At 39.1% G+C, this 27,372-nt stretch overlaps 1 protein-coding gene across 2 annotated transcripts in view; it reads right to left on the bottom strand.

The window, feature by feature from the left end:
• Positions 1–3,501: 3,501 nt before the first annotated feature.
• Positions 3,502–27,372, bottom strand: part of Filip1 (filamin A interacting protein 1) — a 259,788-nt gene continuing 235,917 nt past the window's right edge. The window contains exons 6-7 of one of the 2 annotated variants that reach the window (XM_045160606.1): positions 18,783–18,840; positions 3,502–3,622 (exon numbers count right to left, since the gene is read on the bottom strand). In XM_045160606.1, coding sequence (XP_045016541.1) covers positions 3,582–3,622; positions 18,783–18,840 — 99 coding nt within the window. In that variant the 3' untranslated portion in view covers positions 3,502–3,581. Of the gene's footprint in view, positions 3,623–18,139; positions 18,841–27,372 lie in introns of those variants that run through there. The other variant, XM_004660402.2, reaches the window with a different exon arrangement.

The following is a 27,372-nucleotide window of genomic DNA, read 5'->3' as shown; positions in this document are numbered from 1 at the left end:
ACACTGAAAGGAAACACATCCTTCATTTTGGTAGTCCAGGGTACCATGACTGCATATCCACAGTGAAACACACCATATTCTTAAGGAAATATGAAATGAGGAACTTTAAATAAAAGAAGGTTGCATACTTATTGTAAATGATTTTAATTTTATAAATATTGTGTTCCAACACAAAAAATATAACACAATGTTTTAACATTTCATTGTTCTTTTTTCACACTGGTAAAATTTCCATAAATATAGTTGACTTTGAAAGTAGCATAGAGAATATCTTAAATGAGAATTTTAAACCACCTTTGAAGAACTGAAAAGATATAACATGCATATAAAAAATAACTACAAAAATTCACTTAGCTTCAGGGTAAAATAATAAATTCATGTACTTAATAAAACTTAAAGGAGTTAAAAAATAAAAATGGTGTGAAAATAGAATATATTTTTAAAAGTTTTCCAAAATATACTTTTGCTATTGAAAATCCATTAAACCTGCAAGAATTCTAAGACTATGACTGTCTGTCCACATTATAAGTTTCCGATACTGGAAAAGCTAATGCTTTATATTTCAAAACCAAGATTCAGGTTGAAAATGAAATTTTGCACTGATGAAGTACAAAATCTGTGAATGGCAAAGAAAAGTAATCTCTAAATAACATTTAAAAAATAATACCTGAAAATAACTGTCACACCATAAACATGATTTGCTTACTTATTTTTGAGAAAGAGAGAGGGAAAGAAAGAGGATGAGTATATGAGTATGCCAGGGCCTCTTGCTCCTACAAACAAACTAGATACACAGCATGTGTCATGTTGTGCATTTGGCTTTATAGGGGTACTGAGGAACTGAACTCCAGGCCAGAGGTTTGCAAGTGTCTTTAACCTCTGAGCCATCTCCCTAGCCCATGGGCTTTTTAATTTTAGTTCCATTTTAAACTTTTCCTATTTTTAGTTTTGTTGCTAACACAATTCATGAACATACCCTACTTTTTAAAACACCCTCTGCATTTTCTATTTATTTATTTATAGGAAATATAACTAATTGGGTGAAAAAATGCATTCCTGATGTGCCATTCACTCTCGCTTTGCCACTGATTTTTACAAGCCATGAATTATTTCAGCAATGTTTGTGTCTCTGTTAATGCTTAGACTAGATATTCCACATCATGATTTTTCTAATGGTTGTCCTGAAACACAATGAATTCTTCATATTTGATGTACATTACAGGCACCTGACATTTGGTGCATATACTATCACTCACTGCCATCAAACTCTCATGCCTTCTGAGATATTTTGGGGAAAAAAAATCCAAAGACAATATCCTCAAAATGAAAAGCAAACCAAAAAACACTGCTATCACAGAGAAGGCATAGCCAGCATCATGATACATGCTTGAAACCCTAACACCCAGGACACTGAGGCAGGTGGATCATGAGTCTGAAGCCAGCCTCAGCTACATAGTAAGTATGAGGGCAATGTGGGTTACATAGTAAGACTGTCTTGAACAAAAGTGTAAAGTAATAGATTACCCCAGTTTTTATGCTTTGAACTGGAAACATTGACTACATTTCAGAAAATATTTACAATGATTCCATTCAAATATGGTTTTTGCTCAGATTGGTGAAGACTTGTTACCATAAAAGATTTAGAAGTTATATGATTTGATCCAGGATACTGTGCAGCATTGCAAGTGAAGGTAGTTTTTACAGGTGGACATGGATGTTAAGATATAATTGTGATTTTGTATGTTAATGTATGTTAATGTTCTCTTTTTTAATTTCATAATTAGTATGCTTATCTTACTCACCTGTCACTCACATTCTATGCGGGCTTAAGTAGTAGACATATCTTAGGGTAGAAACAAAGCTCAACATCTATCCAGACAACCAGCTGCACCACCATCTTCACTGTCTTTGCAAACACCAAAAGTCATTACAAATTTAGAAGGAAAAAAACCCTTCACGTCCAAATATACATAAACTACTAGTGATGTTTTACTTTAAAGAAAGTGACAGCCTTAAATAATTGTTCCACCTAAAAATTTCACCCCCTGTTAATATAAAAATACTAAATAATACTTTTCTAGTTTTGAAAATGTTATTACAGTTTAACATTTTCAGAAAACAAAATGCAGCAATAACAATTTACAAAAATCTGCACACTCCCACACTCTAATTTTTCTGAGTCAGCAACCAAAACCAGCAGAGGTTATGTGAAACTTCCACTATCATCCACATGAGGGCAAGCCTAGTGCAGAATTCCTTGTACTTAAAACAAGCAAAATTAAAATGTTATTTATGTTGAATATGATTTGCCAACTCCACAGGACATATTTTGAAGTCTTCCAAGGTTACACGTGGAAGAAAACTTAGCATTGATTTTTCTATTCCAACTACTCCGTGAACTCCCCTCTGTGGCTTAGTCACCTGGCTACAGCCTGGGCCTGGAGAGGTCGTCCAACAGTATCACATGGGTGGCTTTTACTTAGTCTGTGACAATGAGAAACATTCTCTTTTTCCTCATAGTAAAGTTACATGATAAATGGCATCCACATTTCAAAACTGATAACATTGAAAATATGTCCTCATTAACAAATTATTATTTTAAATCTGCAGTGTAAAAAATTAACTATTAGAGTTTCAAGTATACTTTATATGCACATTTTCACATAACCTTAACTTTAACAGCAGCTTTGACATTGACACTTGAGTAATAAATGTTGTGCTTTTTATCCTTAAAAATATATTCTCCTACTTACATGTGGTTATATAATATATCAAAATCAGAGGAAAATAATTACCTCTCTTTGGGTCTCCCTATTTTTTTTAACAAGATGTTGATATGTAGGTCAGTTTTCACCACAAGCTTTTGCTGGAGATGGGATAAGGAAATAATGCAGTCAGAAATATAATTGCTAGTCAAAGCAGGTCCAGTTTCCCTTATAGAGTAATATCAGAAAGAGAAACTTTCAAAATTGGTTTTAAGTACATAAACTCGTAAGTCAGAAAGAGAATTGTTAGTGTTGAACCATGATTAGAATTGTACAGCAGTAAAAAAAAACTTTTCCTGGATGCCAGTATTCCTGGGCTCTACCTCTTAAACATACCTGGGAAACATGGTGCTGTACTTTCTTTTCTTTAAAAAAAACAAATTGACAAAAAAAAAAAAAACTATAGGTAACATTTGAAAACAATAATACCAGTACTTTGAGAACTGACAGTATATTCTGCAGATATATGTGCCACAGACTACAAGAAAAGAAACAATTTAGGGAAAAAATCACATTGTAAAATGTATTATAAAATAAATTATATAGCATGTACTCATGGATTTGAAAGCTTTGCAAAAAGCAGAAAAATGTCTTTAGGCACAAAGATTCAATTGCTCTTGCTTTATCTTTTCATATTAACAGCAAGGCTGCTTTTAGCTTTTGCATTATATCCTCAAAAAAAAAAAAAAACCCACTGGAAGTAGTAAGATGTTTCCAGATGTAATCAGTAGCACGGAGGGCCTTAGTGATGGAGGGGGGCCGCAGAGACACCGTCCATCAACAGATACTCAGGAAGTCAATACACCCTGTATTGACTCATCTGGAGTTCATACGCAACTGATGAATGATGATGCTTTCTATAAAGAGAAGAAAGGCACAATGTTTTCAATTAAACTCAAATCAGTAGTTTATGTGAGAATCCATACCACATGGTATCACTGAAACACTGTAATGTTAGACAACAAAATGGACAGGTACATGATTCAGGAACATCACCTGGATACTCTGCTATCTATTCTTGAGGAACATTTTTTGTATTTGCAGATAAGCTTTGCTCCCCAAATCCCTAAAGCCCTGTAGGACCCACTTCTGATATGTGAATATTCATATTACTCAAAAAATACCTTAGCACAAAAACTACTGTGTACAAACCTCATAATTGGAAAGTAGCATTGTATAACAACTCTGTTCTTCTAGCCAAACTCTTTCTGTTCTGAACAATATTCACATCATTTTGAGATCTTTTTATTTATGTGGATTGTTGTTTCCATAAGGACATAATTATCATGTATCCCAAAGAACCCAGTGAACATACATGACTACCTTTGGCCTCTAACTGTTGCTGTTTGCATAACTGTAAAGATTTTGATATCTGAATTCATTTTTATAAGAAACTGAGATAGTAATTAAGACATTCCAACCATGTCATGAACATTTAGCACCCATATTTGTTTGATTAGGTTTGTTTATTTTATTTTATTTTATTTTAATTAATTATTTATTTATTTGAGAGCGACAGACACAGAGAGAAAGACAGATAGAGGGAGAGAGAGAGAATGGGTGCGCCAGGGCTTCCAGCCTCTGCAAACGAACTCCAGACGCGTGCGCCCCCTTGTGCATCTGGCTAATGTGGGACCTGGGGAACCGAGCCTCGAACCGGGGTCCTTAGGCTTCACAGGCAAGCGCTTAACCACTAAGCCATCTCTCCAGCCCGGTTTGTTTATTTATTTTGTTTTTCAAGGTCAGTTTTTGCTCTAGCCTAGGCTGACCTGGAATTAGTCTCAGGGTGGCCTTGAACTCGCGGCAATCCTCCTACCTCTGTCTCCGGAGTGATGGGATTAAAAGGGTCCACCACAATGCCAGGCTGGCTGTTTTTTTTCCGAGGTAGGGTTTCACTCTAGCCCAGGCTGACCTGGGAATCTCAGGGTGGCCTCGAACTCACGGTGATCCAACTACCTCTGCCTCCCAAGTGCTGCACTTGGCTGGTTATTTTTATGTTAACTTTTATGACCTCATGAACTTGTGCCATCACATTTTGTGTTCAATCATAGAGAAGTGTTTATGGAGTGGAGGCTGCAGCTACACTGTGGTGAGAAAACGAGCCGGTTTCATGTTGCTGTGATTATCCACGACAAAAGAAAAAATAATGAACTCAAGGAACTGCTCCACCTATACTTTTCACCTCCCTGCCAACCTACAGCAATGTTGTAAGTGCATAAACTTATAACAAGGTTCATGAATGGCCTGAAGAAGGGATGCGGTAGTGCTCAGTGGTAAGTACTTGCTGAGCAAATAAATGGCCCCAGTTTCTTTTTCCCAGCATTAACCTCAAAAACTGACAAACTAGGATTTTCACCCATTATTTTCCCTTTAACTTTTAAAATATATGTTATTTATTTATTTGCAAGCAGAGGGATACAGAGAGCAAGCGAGCGAGCGAGAGAGGGAAGTATGGGCCAGGGCCTCTAGCCCCTGCAAATGAACTCTAGATGCCTGTGCCACTTTTTGCATATGGCTTTACGTGGGTACTGGGGAATCAAACCTGGGGATTTAGGCTTTGCAGGCAAACACCTTAACCACTGAGCCATCTCTCCAGCCCTTCACTTTAATTTGAAGTACATGCTATTTAAATTTTATTTTTACTTAGGTCATTATTTAAGCAAGAGAATAATATAGGTCCAGGCTGACTACACCATGGGTGATCCTCTATGAAAAAGTCTCATTTCATAGTGGCCACCAGGTGGCAATGTTTCCATTTCTTTCCTCAGCGTTTTGGCTTGAATTTGTGTTGAAACAAAGGAAAGAAAGCAAAGTTAAATGAAGTGTGTAAATGTCTTGTACACTTAAGAATATTCTGCAGCGAAGACTTTGTACAACTTTCAAGATAGTCATACAAGTTTTCTTTATAACAGAAACACTTAAAATCGTTATCATGTTTTGACACACTGAAAAACTATTCTACCTTCAACTTTTTAAAAAAAAATTTATTTATTTACTTGAGAGAGAGAGAGAGAGAGAGAGAGAGAGAGAGAGAGAGAGAGAGAGAAAGGGGCAGATAGACAGAGAATGGATGTGCCAGAGCCTTCGGCCACTGCAAATGAACTCCAGATGCATACACCACCTTGTGCATCTGGCTTACAGTGGGTCCTGGGAAATAGAACCTGGGTTCTTTGGCTTTGAAGGCAAGAGCCTTAACTGCTAAGCCATCTCTCCAGCCCTAGCATCAACTTCTTTACGTACCTCAAAATGTTATCAGTCCAGGCCAAAGCCAACAACAAAAAGGCAAAAACACTCATTAAAATACTAAATAGTTAAAAATCAGAATTGAAGATTAGAATGCTATTTCTCCCTAACTATTTAAAAAGTATGAAAAGGGCTGGAGAGATGGCCTAGCAGTTAAGGTGTTCACCTGTGAAGCCTAAGAACCCAGGTTCAATTCCTCAGTACCCACGTAAGCCACATACAAGGTAGCTCATACTTCTGGAGTTCACTTGCAGTGGCTAGAGGCCCTGGCACACCTAATATCTCCCTCTCTCTCTCTCCCTCTCTCTGTCTCATAAGTAAATATTAGAAAAACAAAAAAGTATGAAAAGATGGGCTGGAGAGATTGCTTAGTGGTTAAGGCTTGCCTGTGAAGCCTAAAGATGGCAGTTTGAGGCTCAATTCCCCAGTACCCATGTAAGGCAGATGCACAAAGTGGCGCATGCATCTGGAGTTCGTTTGCAGTGGCTGGAGGCCCTGGTGTGCCCATTCTCTCTCCCTCCCTCTCTCTCTCTCTCTCTGCCTCTTTCTCTCTCTGTGTCGCTCTAAAATAAATAAATAAAAATAAACCAAAAAAAGTATGAAAAGACCTAGATCTCAAATCCTCCTTAGAGAACTAAAGTATTTTCCTATTTCCCTCCTTATGAAATCATAGGAGCCTGACATGGTTGCTTGTGTCTAGAATCCCAGGACTCAGTGGGCAAGATAGGAACATCTTCATGAGGCCAGCATGGGCTACAGATGGAGTTCTATATCATCTTATGCTAGAGTAAGACCCTGCCTCAACAGCATATAAAACAAATTAAAAGAAATAACTGAATTGTTCTCAGGGCAGATTTATTTCAGAATATTCCCTTGTTTCCTTCAGCAAAATTGAGGGAATTAGAAATCATCTGCAAGGACTCTTGCAGGGTTAACATTTTCTGCTACTGCTATACCTTCCTCCTGAATGTGCAAGCTTCCAAGTTCCTAGTGTTGTGGCATTGGTGGTATAGTAGTGAGAATAGCTGCCTTCCTAGCATTGCCTTCTCTTAGTCTTTACATTTTCATTCTGTATCTTAATAGTAGCTATTTAGATTAAGATTTGGTAAAAGACTGGCAAAGAGTTCACATAAAAGAAACAGTGTCTTGGCTCATTTAATTTCATTCTTATGTTTAAATTTACAAACAGGGGCCAGAGAGATGGTTTAGCCATTAAGGCTCTTGCCTGTGCAGCCTAAGAACACAAGTTCAATTCTCCAAAACCCTCACAAACCAGATGCATATGGTGACGCATGTATCTGGAGTTTGTTTGCAATAGCTGGAGGCCCTGGTGTGCTCATTCTCTCTATCTGCCTCTTTCTTGCTCTCTCTCTCTCTGTCAAATAAATGAAAATAAGATATTTTAAATATTAACAAACAAGTCATCCACATGTATATGTGTAAATATGTATCTTTATAATAAAATGTCTCTGAAATACTTGACAGGTTGTTGCATATAAATTCCACTTTGATAATAAAAGATAGTATTTAATATCTATGTACATAAAATTTATTTAAAGGAAAAACAATTCAGCTCAAGGACAATTTTGTATATATGTCATCTCATTTCTAGAAGTAGTGAAACAAGGTCTATATCATAGACTTCATTAATTGAATCTTATTAAACAGATTTATTAACTGTATAGTTGCTTATGATCTATTTCCCCAAATCTCAGTTGAACTTAAATAAGAATCATTTACTCAATACACAAAATTTTGAGAAATAAATATTTTACACCATTAAGTTTTGAAATTGCTCATCACACACACAAAATATGTTGAAGATACAAACTTAGCAAATTTTCTCCCTACTTCTACTCTTTTTTATCACACCCCAAAACAAGACCCAAGTATAGGTCATATGCAGCCTCTAAAGAGACTGCCATAAAATTAAGTACAATTCTGTTTTTCCTGTAATACATCTTTATGGCCCTAGAATTAACACACTATTTAGTAGGCAACAAGTGCTTAAAGATCATAAGTACAACTTCCCTCAGCAAAGTAACACAAACACTTAAATTCGAGTTTCTGGTTCTCAGACATTTATAAACATAATTTTGTTTCCTACTTGGAAGGAAAACTTCCTTAGATTTTAAACATCATGTGTGGTGAGTGTGGGGGGGAGACATTTGATTTTTTACATACTTATGACATAGATTTATCAAAAGGTCTTCTCTTCTACCATTCTCTTCAATATATTTCTCTTGTGCGGGATCTTGATGCTTTGTCTTTAAGAAACTTTGGGCAACATTAAATACATGATCTGTTATCATGGTATTGTGAAATGATGTGGCCTATTAATCCATTCTTTGATTATGCTGGCTATTGATAAGATCAGCATCTTATCAATTCCTAATTATGCTTTATTTAACATCTTATCAGTTCCTAATTATACTTTATTTCTGACCTAAGTTCCCATCCTCTGTGGGCAGTACACAAAACTGGTTAGCCAGCCAGGTTACTTGAATTCCAAAGATATGTATATGAGACAGGATTTGGGGACATAGCTGGGGGAACATGGCTCTTGAGAACTAGAGTGGGACAACTTCACGGAAACTGGATTTCTGTTTCTTCCCAGGAGAACTCCTTGGGAAAGGTGTACTTCCTCGGTAGGTAATACTTCCCTCCCAAGCAATGCACATGTTTTTACTGTGCCTAAGCTATCTACAAGGGAGGGAACACTTGGACTCTGAATTTTAAAGGTCTATTCCAGTCAATTAGATGACATTAGCTTAATAGCTAAACTAAGTTGACACACCAAAGACAAAACACAGTGGACTTAGAGCCTGACAATGTCTGCAAGGGAAGGCTGCTCATCTACATAAACTGGCAATTGTGTATTGAGTTAAAAGAAACAATCTGTTTTGGGCAGTGTCCCAAGTTGAACACTACAGCCTACTTCTAGTATCCCATGTCTCCCTGTCTACCAAGGGCCCTGCCTGGAAGACATACTAGTTTAGGGTTGTGCCACCAAACCTCAGTTTAACTTGCTGCCCTCCCTTTAATTTACCCACATGCCAAAATATCCTACATTCTGGAGCTGGAGAGATGGCTTAGCAGTTAAGATGCTTGTCAGCAAAACCAAAGGACCTAGGTTTGATTCCCCAGTACCCTTGTAAAACCAGGTGCACAAGGTGGTACATGCATCTGGAGTTCGTTTGCAGTGGCTAGAGGCCCTAGCACACCCATTCTCTCTCTTTCTTTCTCTGCCTACTCTGTCTCTCAAATTAATTAATTAATAATTTTAAAAATCCTACATTCTATATATAATCTAGACATAGGAATAGGTAGGTATCATTTAATTTTATTATTTTCACAAAGTGCTTCAGGATTCAATCCTATTATTATCACATTCAGACATTCTGATAAAACATCTGTTTTAAATAGGAAGTTCAATAACTTCCTCTGTTGACTTGGATTTATATTCCTTCTTTTGGAGTCAGCTCAGCTAATTAATAAATACTTCCAGTAATCAGTTCTGTCATTTGCCCCAGAAGGTTTGAACAAGATGATCTAAACTCTCAGGGGTTTCTCAATCACTTAATAGTTTACTTGTTTCCTTCTAAAACATTTTCCCCTACACCACCAGCCTAAATTGTCCCATTACCTCCCCAGGCTACAGGAGTTATCAATAATTATAGTTATGACTAATAACTTCTTTTTCAGGCAAGTTAATCCTTAAATATCACATAGAATGTCATTTCCATAATAATCAAATTTGAAATGATTCATATATAACATTAATTACAAAGAAAAACTATAATATGGGGAAACAAAGTTTGAGCCATATACTTTTCTATACTTTCAAGTGCAGAGGCTAAGTGTTTAAGCCTATCTTTACATTTAGAATTTTTTTTTTAATTTTCATTTATTTATTTGAGTGCGACAGACACAGAGAGAAAGACAGATAGAGGGAGAGAGAGAGAATGGGCATGCCAGGGCTTCCAGCCACTGCAAACGAACTCCAGACGCGTGCGCCCCCTTGTGCATCTGGCTAACGTGGGACCTGGGGAACCGAGCCTCGAACCGGGGTCCTGAGGCTTCACAGGCAAGCGCTTAACCGCTAAGCCATCTCTCCAGCCCTACAATTTATTTTTAAAAATATTTTTATTTATTTACTTGCGAGGAGAGAGAGAGAGAGAAAGACAGAGAGAGAGAGGGAAGGAGAGAGAATGGGCTTCCCAGGGCCTCTAGCCACTGCAAATGAATTCTAGATTCATGTGCCACTTTGTGCATCTGGCATTATGTGGGTACTGAGGAATTAAACTCAGGTGGTTAGGCCTTACAAACAAGCACCTTAATTGCTGAGCAATGTCTCCAGCCCAAGAATTTAAAAAAAAGAAAATCATGGTTTGGGGCTGGAGAGAAGGTGCTTGCCTGCAAAGCCTGGGGATCCAGGTTCAACTCCCCAGAACACATGTAAGCCAGACACACAACATGACATGTGCATACAAGGTCATGCATGTGCACAATGTGGCACACATATCTGGAGTTCGACTGCAGTGGCTAGAGGCCCTGGTGCACCAATTCTGTCTTTCTCGCTTGCTGTCTCACTCTCTCTTTCACTCCCTCTTGCCCTCTCATAAAAAAATAAAAATAAAAATCATGGCTTCACCTTTAATATGATGATATGACATCTCTAAACCTTAGACTTTTTCTTTTATCATTTTTATTTGGGGAAGAGGATTTTGCTGTTTTTCTTCTTTTTTAAGAAGAATTTAAAAAAAATTTTTTTAAATTTATTTATTTGAGAGCGACAGACACAGAGAGAAAGACAGATAGAGGGAGAGAGAGAGAATGGGCGCACCAGGGCTTCCAGCCTCTGCAAACGAACTCCAGACACGTGCGCCCCCTTGTGCATCTGGCTGATGTGGGACCTGGGGAACCGAGCCTCAAACCGGGGTCCTGAGGCTTCACAGGCAAGCGCTTAACCGCTAAGCCATCTCTCCAGCCCTTCTTCTTTTTTAAAAAGAGTTTTCTTTCTTTCTCTCTTTGTCAGAGAAAGAGGGAGAGAGAGAGAGACAGTGAGCATGCCGGGGCCTCCAGCCACTGCAAACAAATTCCAGACACATGCATCCCCTTGTGCATCTGGCTAACGTGGGTCCTGGGGAACCGAACCTGGGTCTTTTCACTTTGCAGGCAAATGCCTTAACTGCTCAGCCAGCTCTCCAGCCCTTCTTTAATTATAGAGGTAATGGTCCTCTTGATAAGTAAGGTCTGGTGAGCCCCACCAACCTCTGTGATGTGAAGTTCTGTCTATCACATGTAACAGTAGCACAAGATAAGCAAATAATCATTAGTTGTTAGGATAAAAAGGACTCTTCTAAGGTGCTTGCTACATGGTAGGGATATATGTCATATTATGATTCAGGGAAGATGCAAAATCACAAAGACTGTAGATAACTTCTAAACCGTAAGCCAGGGTAAGGTGATTTTCCATGATGTTTTGGTGTCAGGAGAAAGCATTACTCTAGTCCCCTGGTTTTAAACTTTCTCAGTATCTTGTCCATTGTTCAGCAACAATCCCTTTCTGGATAGTTGTGACAATATTTATCCTAAGTCTATATTCTACTTGGTAGGGCTGGTATGCAGTTCAGTGGGAAACTGCTTGCCTAGCATGTGCGAGGCCCTGGATTCAATTCCTAGCCCTGGGAATGGGGCAGGAGTTCATGCAAATCCTGCTTGGTGGTGGTAGTATTTGCTCTATTAAAATAAAACCCTCTTTGTACTATTTTGGAGTGCCCTTCATGAATCTGAAGCACATGACCAACCTCTGAGGTACCTCTTTCCCAAAGTGCCCTCTGTGTTCCCCAGTTAAGTCAGAGAGGGTGAGGTGGTAGAGAGCCATTGGTGATCCCTCATGGATGTTTGCACTGCCCAGGAAATGTATGTGGATTTTCTTTAATTCCACCATCTCTACCCAATGGTCTATGATGTGTTCCTGTGGTGACATTTGCACAGGCTTGTACTGTGGACAAAAGAAGGAATCATGAACCCCTTACTTGTCCTAGTTCTTATCAACCTTCCTCTGGTATATTTGCTTCTGTAGAGAAGTTGGCATCGGTGGCAGCTTTTGACAGCAATGGACAAGGTGTTTAACCCTTAGGATAGAACGTAAAATGATAGTTTATCTTTCTAGAGGAGAATCTTTATAAGAAATTTTAAATGGGGAGGTACATAACTGCCAGAAAGAAGAAATGAGGGCACTGCAGGGAGGAGAAGCAAACTGAGCAGGCCCATGAACCTGGGGTGTAAGGTGGCTCAAAACAAAGGAAAGGTAACAAGATTAGAGAATTAGAAAGTCCAGCCACAATGAGTCTCAAATTATGGGGCTGGGGAGATATTTCATCTGGTAAAGCATTTTCCTCATAGCATGGAGACCTCAGTTTGGACACCCAGAACCCATGTGAAAGGAGATCCACAGATGCCTGGATCATAGATGGAGAAAAGCAAAGCCTTGCTCTTGTCACTGAAGACTAGCAAATGATTTTCAGAAAAAGTTGGCCTACTAAGGCCTGGGTGTAGGCACAATAATGAAAAGATCAAAGGGAATGAGATGAGTGCAAAGTGTACCTCCTCTCCCCTGACCTAGATCCAGAATGCATGCCTCAGATGCAGGGATGTTCCTGGAGGGGTTTACAGAGAACAGTACATAGGTAACAGGCACACAGTTATGTAGATGAAAGAGGTGTAAGAAAAAAAAAAGAAAGTGGATTGACCCAGACAAAAGGACAACAGCTGGGCAGCATGCCTCCAGGACAAGCAGTCCAGCCTGAGGCAAGCAAAGGGCTATAGTAGGAAGGCCTCCAAGAGAAAAATATGAAACTGCTGTGCTTAATTGTGGGAAAAATTACCAATAGGTGTTTGGCAGATCAAATAAACTATTTGGAAAAAAAATACGACTTTGATACTGACGAAACCAAACAGATGAAAGATTAAAACAGGAGGAAAAGTGACAGAAAACATCCTCAAAGTATACTACTTGGCAGATCAAGGAACAATATTAAAATTAACAGTCTATATATTGCATAAAACTTAAATAAATAAATGTTATATCTAAAAAAGATAGGGCATAATGTATCAGTTATGTTCTAGTTTCTAAGAAAAAAAGAAAATCAGGGAAAGGAAGTACAGTTTGGCTTATACTACTGAATGGAAGAGCCTATTATAGCAGAAGAAGCATGGCAGGAGCAGGAAGATAGCTCAAATCATCTTTTCAACTGGGAAGAAGAAGAGGGAAGAGTGAGGAAGGACTTCGGGGGAGAGGGAAGAGTGAGGAAGGACTTCGGGGGAGAGGGAAGAGTGAGGAAGGACTTCGGGGGAGAGGGAAGAGTGAGGAAGGACTTCGGGGGAGAGGGAAGAGTGAGGAAGGACTTCGGGGGAGAGGGAAGAGTGAGGAAGGACTTCGGGGGAGAGGGAAGAGTGAGGAAGGACTTCGGGGGAGAGGGAAGAGTGAGGAAGGACTTCGGGGGAGAGGGAAGAGTGAGGAAGGACTTCGGGGGAGAGGGAAGAGTGAGGAAGGACTTCGGGGGAGAGGGAAGAGTGAGGAAGGACTATTGGGTGAGGGAAGGACGAGGAAGGACTTTTGGGGAAGAGGGAGGAGTGAGGAAGGACTTCGGGGTCAGAGGCTAGAGAGATGAAAGACTATTGGGTGAGAGGGAAGAATGAAGAAGTACTTTTGAGTCACAGGGACTTGTAGGAAATGAGTATTTTATATTGTCTTCTAATAGAGATGGATATTTTAAAAATGTGAATGAATTTCCTGAAGAAAAATAGTTACTAAAGGATAATGAAGAATTGTAGATGTGGAGTTAAGTATTAATTTTTATGTTTATAGCTGGGCATGGAAGAAGATGGGAAGGTATAGAAGACTCATAAGTGAAGTATAAATTTTACTAAATTAGAAGATGCCAAGGTATATTTTATCCTGTATGGAACAAGTGAGAAAGTGAGTCTCATTCTGGATGTAGATCAGTGGTAGAGTGCTGGGTTCTGTGAGAGAAAGGCAGGGGCAAGTTGAAGTATAGAGACCAAAGCAGTAATTTACAATGAGACCCATGAAGGATGAGTTAGAAGAGAAATATTAAAATTGGGGAAAATTTTAATTCCTCTATATGCTCATCTCATTATTTCACGTATTCTTTTTCTTTCCCTCTATCCCTCTTTCTCCTCATCAGCCTCTTTTTGTTTTCTTTGATTTATTAGGGATCAGCCTCAGGGCCTTGCATGTCAGGGAAGTACCTACAACTAGGCAGCCTCCCCTGCCCACATGTGCTCTTCTTATCTTCATTCCTCTAATTTTCCAGTCAGGAAAGGCTTGTTCTTTTCCCAGTATTCTGAATCTATGAGAGTGTGAAAGATTCAAGTCTTTTTATATTTTAAATTGCTAGCTGTGTTTTTGTATCATTCCAGTCTTTAATCCTAGCACTTGAAGGCTGAGGTAAGAGGATCATTGTGAGTTTGATGCCAGCTGAGACTAAATAGTTAATTCCAGGTCAGCCTGGACTAGAGGGAGACCATATCTTGAAAAACCAACAAAAATAAATCATAGGACTTCCGGCCAAGATGGCGACCGCCTAGCTGCACTCCAGATACCAGGGAAAGAAAGACAGATGCAGATCCTAAGGAGAGAGCTGCCCCAACATACCTCAAAAGGGGCCCAACTGAAACTAAGGACAATTGGCAAAACAAGCAAGGGTGATGTTTTCCTGTGAACCGGATACCAGCACAAAGGGGAAGGAGACCAACGCAGAGAAAAATCAACTCCTACCAAATGAGAGAGCCAGAGCCTCACAGGCCCCCAACACCTCAGCACTGAAGCAGACCAAAAATGAACCCAACATGGCTCAGGGAAATTTTGCGGAAGAGGGGGCGGAAAGAATGTCAGAGTCACATGTTGGGTCATGATTTGCAGAGACATTTATCATACCAATAACTGGGGGCTAACTCCACAATGCACGACCCATTTACATCAACAAGGAGGGTCCAATGGGAGGGGGTAGATCGTAGATGAGCCTAAACAATGGTACCAAACTGCCTGTATTTGCTGAAAAGAAAACTAATAAATTAAATTAAAAATAAATAAATAAATAAATCATAGATAGATAGATAGATGATAGATCAATAGATAGATAGAAATTCTCTATTCCCTATACTACCTATGAATGCTATTTATTTTCATTTCCTCTTGAAAACATTCATTAGCTAGTCCTCAGTGCAAAAACAACAGAAATTTCAAGAGAAACTGAATAACACTATTTAAGCAGATAACTTAGATATGAAGCATATATTGTTAAGACGTGATAAACTCAACAGAACATTTCTGGGACCATGAATGTGTGGTCAATGTCATGGTGTTCAAACATAGTCAACATAGGGGCTGGAGAGTTGCTCAGTGGTTGAAGGCCCTTCCTTGCAAAGCCTGATGGCCCAGGTTCACATCCCTAGGACCCACGTGAAGCCAGATGCACAAAGTAGTAGATGCATCTGAAGTTTGTTTGCAGTGGCAAGAGACTCTGGAACACCCATACTCTTTTCTCTCTGTTCTCTTCCCCACCCCCTTCCCAACTCTCTGTGCCTACAAATAAGTAATAAATGAAGTTTAAAAATAGTAAACATATTCAAGTTATTTACAGGTGGGCTAGGACAGGGTATCCTCTCTAGCTATGTGAATTGTACCAGTATACTCCTCCCTAAAAGGTGAAGTCCATAGATATGACACACATGTTCCACCCAAGTGCCTACCCCTTAATTTTTCATGGCAGGACCTGAGTAGCAGGTATACACATCAGCTGTGGTAAGACCTGTTTTCTTTTAACATCACACAATGTGCTTCAGGACAGAGAGAAGATTCTAAACTTTTAATTCCAATCGCTCCTATCAAAGCACACTAAATAGCATCTTTAAAGCATTATATTTGCAAATAGAAGTATTTAATCCTCCACTTCCTACCCCCAATAGATCTCATTTCTAATGTGTGGTTGAAAGCAATGCTAATCAACAAATGGAGAATTGGTTTCTAGAATTAAGAGGAGAAACTGCCATGGAGGAGTCACTTTCTATGATTTCTGAAAAGTGGCTGTGTATTGTTCTGCCAAGTGCTGTACTTGCTCATGTCTCTGGGACAGACCTAGGTGCATAAATACCCTGCACAACTACTGTTAAGCCTTTCTGAGCACTCTCACAACAATGATGTGGACTTTCAGGAGGGTTCATCACCATGGTGTATGCGGGTAAAAGCAAGAACATCATAAAGTGACAAAATATTATGATAGAATTCACTTGAAGGGCTGTGTGGCTCAGTGAATAAAGTCCTTGCCATACAAGTGTGAGGATGAGTTTAGATTCCCAGCACCCACATAAATGTAAGGTAGTATGCACCTATAATTCCAGTGTGTGTGAGACAGAGACAGGCAGATCTCAGGGGCAGGCTAACTAGCCAGACTATCTGAATTGGTGAGCTCTGGGTTTAGTTAATTAGTTAAATTAAGACTGTGTCTTAATAAATAAGGTAGAGAGTGATTGAAGATGACACCTGATCTATCCACACACAAGCATGCACACCTTGTACAACACACACATACACACATGCGCACATGCATGTGTGTGCAAAACAGCAGGTAAGTCTAAAGGAATACAGTGTTTAGTTCTTTTGTCACATCATTGCTTAAATACAGTGTGTCCTGGAGCCTTAACACTTAATACTCCACATATGTTAGGTAGGCCTTAGTAAAAATAATGGGTGTCCTTGTTTTTGAAAAGGTTGGATATCCACCTGATGAAAGGGGCAATGTTTCATATTGAAAAATAGTAAGTCAGGGACTGGGGAGATGGCTACATGATTAAAGGTGATTGCGTGCAAATCCCACAGGCCTGGACTTATAAAGCCAGATGTATAATGTGGCACATGCTTCTAGAGTTGGTTTGCAGTGGCAAGAGGCAATAGTATGCCCATTATTTTTCTTTTCCCTCATAAATAATTTTTTTAAATAAGTCAGTATTCTAAGAGGTAAATTGTCATATTTCAAAGGGCCCAAGATTGCACTTCTTAAACAGATGGACTCTTTGGTCTCTCTCTTATCTTTGACCTTTCAATCAACATGTGAACATGGTTACTCAGGTTTTACTACAGATGCTGATAGCAAGTGACAGAATGCTGAAATGAGTAAACTGGAGGTACCACCATGTCCAATTCAAAGCCAAGTTCTGCAAGGCATAGGAAACCAAGCATGGAAAAGAATGCAGAGAAGAACTTTATATCAGGAAACATGTTGGTCTGTGGGCACCAAACTAATCATACATCTTTTTTGTTTTTTCCAATTTGCCTTTTCCCCAACATCAAGAGCAGGTGCTATACATGTACTCCATGTACTTGTTAACTGCAACAATTCAGAAATGAAAAAACAAAAATCACTAACTCTGTAGATAATGTGTTTTGTCAATATCACCTACTTGGCTCAAAAGGATTGGCAAAGACATGCCCTATGAAAGACATGGGCATGCTAAACTACGGACTAGCCAGCCTTGAGCTCATTTGTGGTTATGTGACTGAATCACAAAGTCCACTTTTACTTGGAATTTTTTCATTCAGACCCTATCCATGCTTATTAAAACATGCTTAAAATTAAGAGAAAAATACTCAAACATGAGTAAAACTGATAGGAATAATGATGCTCTTATCCACACCACAAACATGTATGCACATACATACACACTTCAAATCATAAACTCTTCTATATTTGCAAATAAAGTCCAGGTTTAGCTGAGGAAAATGTGGATGATATCATTTTTTCCCTTGGCATTTATGTATCTAAATTTGCTTTCTACTTTTTCTATACATCACTTTCTTTGAGTTACAAAGGGTCATTTGGCAGCTCTATTCAACTGCTCTACAATTTAAAGCAATTGCACACTTGAATAAAGCATGAGTCTGCTATTAATGCTTCTAAAATTATTGCCCATAAAATGCTAAGAATGTTTTGGAGGTGGCCAAAACATCTACAATACACACAACCCACACACAAATGAGTCCAACTCTGTTTTTTTTTTTTTATTCCATAGTTCATGTTCATTTTATTTCATGTTCAGTGTGCTTCTTAAGTCATATTAGGGGCTTTTGTTTTTCCTAAATTTTAGAGGTCCATGCCCAATAGCTATGAGATTTTTCTTATATCTTATCCATCAAATTCAAGATTTGATAGTTGCAAATGACAACTGTTACACAGTATACTTGTTTCATAATAGAGCTTCAGGAAAAAAATAAAATTACTCTAGAACAGTTTATTAAACCTGGATTACTTTGGAAATTTGGGGAGCCATGAAGATGTTAAGGTTTTTGTAACTGATGGGCTAAATTGATGGGCAAAACAGAGGCCCAGCATCCTCAGGAAACCTCACAGCCAACAGCAGGTTGGCTAATCACTGTGCTTCCCAGCATTAGAACAAACTGACACAAAGGGAAACACATGGCTATTAGTTGGTTATTTTACGAACAAGAACTTAGTACATGTAATGGGTTGGCACAATCAAAAAGGTTTGTTTCCATGGCAGCAGTAGCATGGGCACAACATACCCCTCAGCCAGTGCCCTCAGCCCTTCCCCCTCCAAGAGAGGCAGTGCTGCTTGCTGCAGGCTTCTTCAGTTCTATTTTCATAGACTGAGTCTCAGCTCGAGGCTCGAATTTGCTCACAGTTCCTGCTCCTGGGGCTGCCACTACTGGCTTTCCTGCTTTCATACCTTTTGACATAGGAATGCGGGTGGGTGTAGGCCGCTGGGATGACCCATCTTGTCCTGACTGGAAGAGAGAAAACACAGACAAGGGGAGATTATTGGTGAGTTTCCCCTGCATGCCCATCAATATGAACATCAGCATGACTGCTGCCACAAAGGAGCACCTACAGATGACCCTAAGAATATATTTTACTTCCTCTTTTCCCTTTCTTGAGACTTCTACACTGAGCTTAGTCCCCTACCCCCACGGAAGATGATCTTAATGCTTATTTCATAGAGGAAATGCAGACATGCCCCCCCCCCCAACAGGGATAAACTGAGCACTCCCTCCATCACCTGCTAATGAACTCAAACTCCTCTCCCTCTTTAATTTCATCCCTGAGCACACCCTCCTTAAAAACTCCCTAAGCATCCTCCTGATTTGGTTTCTTGTGTGAGTGTTACCAACTCATTTCCTGCCTCTAGTGGCTCCTTTCCTATCTCGATGCCTCCTTGTTCTATCTTGCCTGCCTTCTAGGTATGTCACCATGCCCTTGTCTCGGCACTTTTTAAAATTTTCAGTTGGGCTGAAGAGATGGCTTAATGGTTAAGGCACATTCCTGCAAAGCCAAAGGATCTAGGTTCAATTCCCTGGGATCCCATAAGCCAGATACACAAGGTGGTGCATGCTTCTGAAGTTCATTTGCAAGGGCTGATGGCCCTGGTGTGCCTATTCTTTCTCTTTCTCTCTCTCTCTCTCTCTACATACATACATACATACATACATACATACATACATACATACACACACACACACACACACACACACACACACACACACACACATATGCACTTCTCTCTCTCAAATAAATTAAAAAAAATTTTTTTTTGGTTTTTCGAGGTAGGGACTCACACTAGTTCAGGCTGACCTGGAATTCACTATGTATTCTCAGGGTGGCCTTGAACTCACAACGATCCTCCTATCTCTGCTTCCCAAGTGCTGGGATTAAAGGCGTGTGACACCATGCCCAGCTTAATTTTTTTTTTTTTAATCACAGTCACCCTGAGAATCCTCTTATTTTCCCATGTGCCCAACCCCTAGAACCTCTAGCTTTCAGTGCCCTCCTGAAATGGACATCTGAGTTCCAGCCACTCATTGGAGATGCACAGCATCCACTGGGAATGTCAAAAATCACATACCTCAAGTATCAGATTACATCAGTCTCCTTGTATTTCCTATCCTATCCACACACATAACAAAACCACGAACTGCAGAACCACCTTCTACACTCGATTTGTCATGAAACCTTTTCAATTATTTTTTCTTTCCTAATTTCTTTTCCTTTTTAGACAATGTCTTACTACTTAGGCAGGCTGGCCAGAAACCAACAATCCTCTTGCACGTTTTCTGAGTACTAGAATGATAGGCATGTACTACCAAACCTGGCTTTCAATTTTCAACATATCTCTGTCTTCATTTTCACTATCATACTTTATTTAAGCCTATTCTATCTCTGGCCTGAAAAATTGGGATACCATCCGTCTTTATCCTCTGTCCCTTCTAATTTATCCTTTATATTATGTTCTAAATAAACCATTCCAAAGCAAAAATAATGTAGTTTTCTTCAGGTTCAATAGCTCCCTTTACCTACTCAATGAAATTGCATGTCAAAATCATAACCCATGTGCCTGCCTTCAATATCCAATCCCTATTTGTGTCTCCATTTTCTGCATCTGCCTTTTCTTCCCATTTCCAACTGCCTCAGAACAATAGGATCACTATCTCCCAAGCCTGCCAGGCATGTCGCATTACATAGCCAAAGCTTGTCAATGCACTCCTTCCCTTGCCTTGTGACCTGTGACACTGCCTCTGGTGACTTTTTTGTGCACACTACCTCATAATTACTAAGCAGCTTTAGTTTTACTCTGACTCTGACTCAGTCAGGGACTTCTAGAGTCTTCTTTGCCTTCCACAGCCTAAATTATGTCTGGCATAAGATGGAATCTCAATGAAGTTTTGGTTTGCATTTCTCTGATGGCTAATGAAGTTGAATTTCTTTCATGTTTATTGGTCATTTTTATTTCACCTTGAGAGAACTGTCTGTTCATTTCATTACCTTAGTAGGTTGTATGACTTTTTGTTTAGTTTTTCAGGTTATTTGTATAGTCTAGATATTGATACTATCAGATGTACACCTTGGAAAGATTTCTTCATTCTGTAGACTGCCTCTTCACTGTGAACTGCTTCCTTTGCTGCACAGAAGCTTTTAAATTTTATGAGGTACCTTTTGTCAATTGTTGCCATTATTTTCTGAGCAACTAGAATCCTGTGTAGAAAGTCTTTGCCTATGCCAATCTCTTGAAGTGCTTTCCCTGCTTTTCCCTCTCACAGTTTCAGAGTTGAGCTTCAGGTCTGACATTAAAGCCTTTGATCCATTTGGATTGGATTTTTGTGCAGGATGAGGTATAGAGATCTAGTTTCAGTCTTCTACATGTGAATATCCAGTTTTCCCAGCACCTTTTGTTGAAGAGATTCTCTTTCCTCCAATGTATATTTTTGGCATCTTTGTCAAAAACCAGGTTCCTGTAGCTGTGTGAGTTTATATCTGAGTCCTCTATTCAATGCATAGCACACAAAGAATTCTTTCACTTTTTCCATTTTTATTAAGATTTAGTTTGTATCCCACTATATGATCTATTTTAGAGAAAGTTCTATGACCTTCTGAGAGAAATGTGTATTTGCATGAAATATTTCTCTGCTTACTTTTTGCCAGAATGATCTCGAGAGTGCAACATTGAAGTCACCCACTGCTTTGTGCTAGAATTAATCTATAAGTCTTATTCAGCATTTATTGATCTTTTTTTTAAAAAAAAATCTCTTTTAACTAGTTTTGATTTGAAGTCTTTTATGTCAGGTATTAGTCCTTTTATCCTCAGGTAACATCTTTCTTTGATGATGAAGTGTGTTTCTTTCTTCCTTTCTTTTTATTTTATTTTTTATTGGTTGTTTGGTTTTCAAGGTAGAGTCTTCCTCTAGCCCAGGCTGACCTGGAATTCACTACATAGTCTTAGGGTGGCCTCAAACTCATGGTGATCCTACCTCTGCTTCAGGAGGGCTGGGATTAAAGGCATGTATCACCACACCTGGCTTGAAGTGTGTTTCTTAGAGACAACAAATAGATACTGTTTTGAATGTGATAAGCTCGTCTGTCTTTTGATTGGGAAGTTTAGACCATTAGTGTTTAGAGTTATTATTAAATGTGTGTATTAATTCCTGTCATTTTGTTAATTTCATATGCTTGCTATTTTCTTATCATTGACTTCTTAGTTACTGTTTTAGTGTTTTGTTTTGTTTTTCTTCTCTGTATCCTCAAGGATGTTTGCATTATTCTCTTCAGTCAAAAAGATTCCTTCCAATATCTTCTTTCGAGCTGACTTGACTTAGTGGTCATGAATTCCTTTAACATGGTTTTATCATGGAGTTTCTCTGCCCCCTCTAATTATGGCAAATAGTTTTGTTGGGATAGTAGCATGGTTTGACAGCTGTTCAGAACTTGAAATTCATCATTGCAAGCCCTTCTTGCTTTTAAAGTTTCTGTTGAGAAATTAGCTGTGATTCAGAAGGGCCTGTTTTTATATGTGACTTGTTTCTTTCTTGCAGATTTCAATATATGTTCTTTGTTATGTATTTTTACTATTTCAATAATATGACTTGAGAGGTTCTTTTCTGATCTTGTGTGATTTGTGCCCTAAATGCCTCCTTTACATGGATGAGAGTCTCTTTCTCTACATTTGAGAAATTTTCTAGTATAATTTATTTAAATGTTCTCTATGCATTTAGCATGAAAGTCTTTTATATAACCACCGTTCATATACAGATTTGATCTTTTCAAAGTTTTATTAATCTCACTTGGTCCATTCATTTTTCTTATTTTTATTAATTTATTAATCTTATGCATTTGTTAATTTTCTTGACTGAACATACCAAGTCCTCTACCTTGTTTTCAAAGCTTAATATTCTGTTCTTTCTGTGATCCATTCTAATGCTGAGGTTTCTGCTCAAGTTTTTTTTTTTTTTTTGAACCAGTATTTCATTTTAGTATTTCTTCAGTTTTTCTATGTTACTTGTATTCCATTTTTATATTGCATATGGACTTCCTAATCTCACTCAGTTGTACGTGTTCTCAGGTAATTCACGCAGGAGTTCATTTGGGTTCTCCCTGATATATAAAGTAGAGAGAGAGAGAGAGAGAGAGAGAGAGAGAGAGAGAGAGAGAGAGCGCGCGCGCGCGCGCACACCAGGGCCTCAGCCACTGAAATAGAACTCCAGATGCTTGTACCACCTAGTGGGCATGTGCAACCTTTAACGTGCCTCACCTTGGTGCATCTGGCTTATGTGGGATCTGGAGAGTAGAACATGGGTCTTTAGGCTTTTCAGGCAATCAACTTAACCACTAAGTTATCTCTCCAGCCCTTTGATTTCATTTTATAGTCATTGTTTTAAAAAATTTTCTTTATTCAGAATTTTGTTTAGTTCACTTTCATTTTGAGGCTATTACTCCGGGATTGGTGATCTGGGGAGGAGACTTGTCGCTTTGGTTCTTTGTGTTTCTTGTATGTTTACATTGGAATGTTCACCTCTGGAGTTTGGTGATTGGTTGAATTTTTTTTTAAGTTACCTTTATTCATTCAGTGGTAGTGTTTGCAATGTTCAAGGGGTTCTAGATTGAAATAGAGTTGGGATGTCATTTTCCTCTTTTAAACCAGTGTTCAGGATGTGTGGTTCAATTTCCATCCCTCCCCTGAGAGCAGAATACTGTCAGCAACAACAATCACTATCAAGAGGTTGACCCACTATGACATTACAGTAAGAGTCAAACACAATACAACAATTCCTTAAGTCCTAATCATCTTAGAAAACAAGAGGGCATGAATACATTAGTTACTGTGGGTATGCACAAAAAAGAAAAAAGACAAAAAGCAGAATAATACTATTGAGTTGATAGAAAGTAAAGGAAGGAGGGGCTGGAGAGATGGTTTAGCAGTTAAGGCATTTGCCCACAAAGCCAAAGGATCCTGGTTCAATTCTCCAGGACCTACCTAAGCCAGATGCACAAGAGTCACATGCATCTGGAGTTTGTTTGCAGTGGCTGGAGGCCCTGGCACACCCATTCTCTCATTTGCTGTCTCTCTCTCTCTCTCTCTCTCATAAATAAATAAAATATTTGTTAAAAAAAGAAAGTAAAAGAGGGAAATAGAAATAAATAGATAAATAAGTAGGAACAAATAGAAGGCAAGATGGTAGGGACAAATGGGAGAAAGAAATGAGGTAGCTTTGGCAACAAGTTGATTGTAAAAAAAGGTATTAAAGAAATGTGATCAAAAATGTTAATCATCTCAGATCTCAGCAAACCAGATCAGTCTGTTTTATGGAAGAGAAAAATGAAGAAGGAAAGAGTAAGGAAGGCAAAAGAAGAGGTCAAGATGCAGGACTGTGCTAGCCTGATAAGTTCACAATACAGGAGGAATAAAGTGGAGAGAAAGCTAAATGAAGATATAGGTAATCCTGTATCTGATCACTGATCACTGGATTCAGTCTCCAGTCTTCTGTGCTCCTTTCCTGGCTCCCAAAAACCTGTGTTACCCCTGGAAGGTCTTTCACTATGTCTTGTGGATGGTCTCACTACTGGGAAGTCCTGCTCTCACTTCTGAGTCTTCTATTTTTTTATTTATTTTTTGTTTATTTTACTTATTTATTTGAGAATGACAGAAAGAGAAAGAGGCAGAGAGAGAGAATATGAGCGCACCAGGGCCTCCAGCCACTGCAAACGAACTCCAGACCTGTGCGCCCCCTTGTGCATCTGGCTAATGTGGGTCCTGGGGAATCAAGCCTCGAATGGGGTCCTTAGGCTTCACAGGCAAGTGCTTAACCCCTAAGCCATCTCTCCAGCCCCTGAGTCTTCTTTATGGAGATCCAATTTTGTCCAAGTGGGGTCTCAGGTATTGATCACACATTTGTGTAGTCCTTCAGGAGTCTGGTGAAGGAATGTTGGCCCTGCCCCTATGCTATCCTTCACATTATCTGCACAATTCTTGGAGCCTGTATGAAAGTTCCCCTTGCAGATCTGGGTTCCATTCAGGTTTCCAGGTCATTGAATACTGTGGTTCTAACTCAATTTCTTACCCCTCAGTCTGGCCGTGGACAGGTTTTAGCATATAGTCCCATGATACTTGCCTTGAGTTTCCCAAGAGTGTGGTTCACTGGGAATCTAGGCTATGACTTGCCAACCCAAAGGGAGTCTTTTGTTTTTGTTTTTTTTTTTTGAGGTAGGGTTTCACTCTAGCCCAGGCTGACCTGGAACTCACTATTAGTCTCAGGATGGCTTTAAACTCATGGAGATCCTCCTACCTCTGCCTCCAGAGTGCTGGGATTTAAAGGTGTGTACCATCACACCCAGAGGGAGTCTTTTTTAAAATGGCATCTGGCTGCTGCTCTGTTGAGTGCTGAGGGCCACACATTGTGTTAAGTACCCAGTACAAAAACAGTGCTGTCCTGATGTCTCCTGTCAATGCTGCTGCTGCTGTACTGGTTCCTCACCCCCTCTTTTTTCTCTCTTTAAAAAGTCTGTTACTGAACTGGTCATAGTGGTGCACACCTTTAATCCCAGCATTTGGGAGGCAGAGGTAGGAGGATTGCCTTGAGTTCTAGGCTACCCTGAGAATACATAGTGAATTCCAGGTCAGCCTGAACTAGAGTGAGACCCTACCTCAAAATAAAAAAAGTGCTACTTAAAGTACAGTGTTATCTGTTGCTGGCATTAATCCACACCAGGAGCAGGAAGCGCCCCAAACCAAGCCAACCTCTTCTGGGAAGAATGCACTTTCTCTCTTGTTTTGTAAAGTTTCTAATTTTACTTTTTTTTTTTTTTTTTTTTTTGAGGTAGGGTCTTGCACTGGTCCAAGCTGACCTGGAATTCATTATGTAGTCTCAGGGTGGACTCAAACTCACAGTAATCCTCCTACCTCTGCCTCTGAGTGCTGGGATTAAGTGCATGAGCCACTGTGCCTGACCTCCATTTTACTTTCTTATTTAATCTAGAAACACTTAGGCTTCATCCATCTCTTCTGAGAGCTGTTATCCAGCTTTCCCTATTTTATTCCTTGAAGACTTTGGCAGACTGTGCCTAGGTGCCACCTGCCAGCTCCCAGTGACCACCCAGGTAAATAATTCTGAATGCTGCTTGGCTCTAGCAGAACCAATAACTCAATGCTTTACTGACCATTAGTCAGTAATTAGTAATTCATACTGTAAAATCTGCCTTGAGGATTCAGTGGAAAGAGATTAGGGGAAGGGGGACAAAAGGAGATAATAGAGGAATTGTAATCAAAATATATCATATATGAAAACTGCCAATAAAAAAGTTTAATAAAAAAAATGCCTTGAGTCCATGCACGGAGAATTAATGTAAATTATATACATGGTATGGAAAATAAGCCATAGTTTCTGTACTTAATAAGTTTCCTCTTAAGATATTTCAATATATACTATAAAATTTGTTCAGTGTTCAGGAATTATCATTTCTACTCTGTTACCTTAAATTTAAATACACACTTTTCTCTGAGAATTTTGTTCCTGGTAAATAAAGGCCATTACAGGAAGCATTTTGAAAACTACAATTTATTTTTAGGGTCTAGTTTTTGTACTTGGGACATGCTTTCTTATAATCATCCTAGCAAGGCATAATATTTACAAAACATTTGCTCTCTGAAAGATAAAATATGTTTTTTAAACATGTAAATCACTTCTTTAAAAATTTTCAATATGAAGCTGGACCTGGTGGCTCATGCCTTTAATCCCAGCACTCCAGAGGCAGAGGTCGGAGGATTGTCATGAGGTCACCCTGAAACTACATAGTGAATTCTAGGTCAGCGTGGGCTACAGTGAGACCCCCCCCCCATGTCAAAAAAGAAAAAAAAGCTGGGCATGGTGACACATGCTTTTAATCCTAGCACTTGGGAGGCAGAGGTAGGAGGATCGCCATGAGTTTGACGCCACCCTGAGAATGCAGAGTGAATTCCAGCTCAGCCTGGGCTAGAGTGAGACCCTACCCGAAAAAAACAAAAACAACAACAACAACAAAAAAAAACCAACCAAGCCAGTTAAGTGGTGCCCACCTTTAATGTGAGCACTTGGGAGGCAGAGGTGAGTTCAAGGCCACCCTGAGACTACATAATCAAAATTTCAGGTCAGTTTGGGCTACAGTGAAACCCTACCTTGAAAACTTAAAAAAAAAAAAAAAAAAAAAACTAAGAAGGAGGAAGAGGAAGAAGAGGAGGAGGGGGAAGAGGAAGAGGAGGGGAAGGAAAAAAGAAAAAATTTCATATGAAAATCTTCTAACCTTATTTTTTGAATAAAGTATGGCTATTGCCGCACATAATCACCTATTGAATGAAATAGAAATTAGCCTGAGAATAGTTTTCTTTCTCTACAGACTGTTTTCTCCTATGTTTATTTTTAAAAAGCTTTTTAAATGCAAAAGTCAAAATTTAATCCTTAGGATTATTCTACAACGCCATTTCAAAGAGATTGTCCCTTCAAGTATTTTGAAGGGTCTAT

Source organism: Jaculus jaculus, chromosome 10, assembly GCF_020740685.1.
Source record: "Jaculus jaculus isolate mJacJac1 chromosome 10, mJacJac1.mat.Y.cur, whole genome shotgun sequence".
In the NCBI taxonomy this organism is placed as follows: Eukaryota; Metazoa; Chordata; class Mammalia; order Rodentia; family Dipodidae; genus Jaculus; species Jaculus jaculus.
This window is presented reverse-complemented; position numbering and strand designations above follow the sequence as displayed.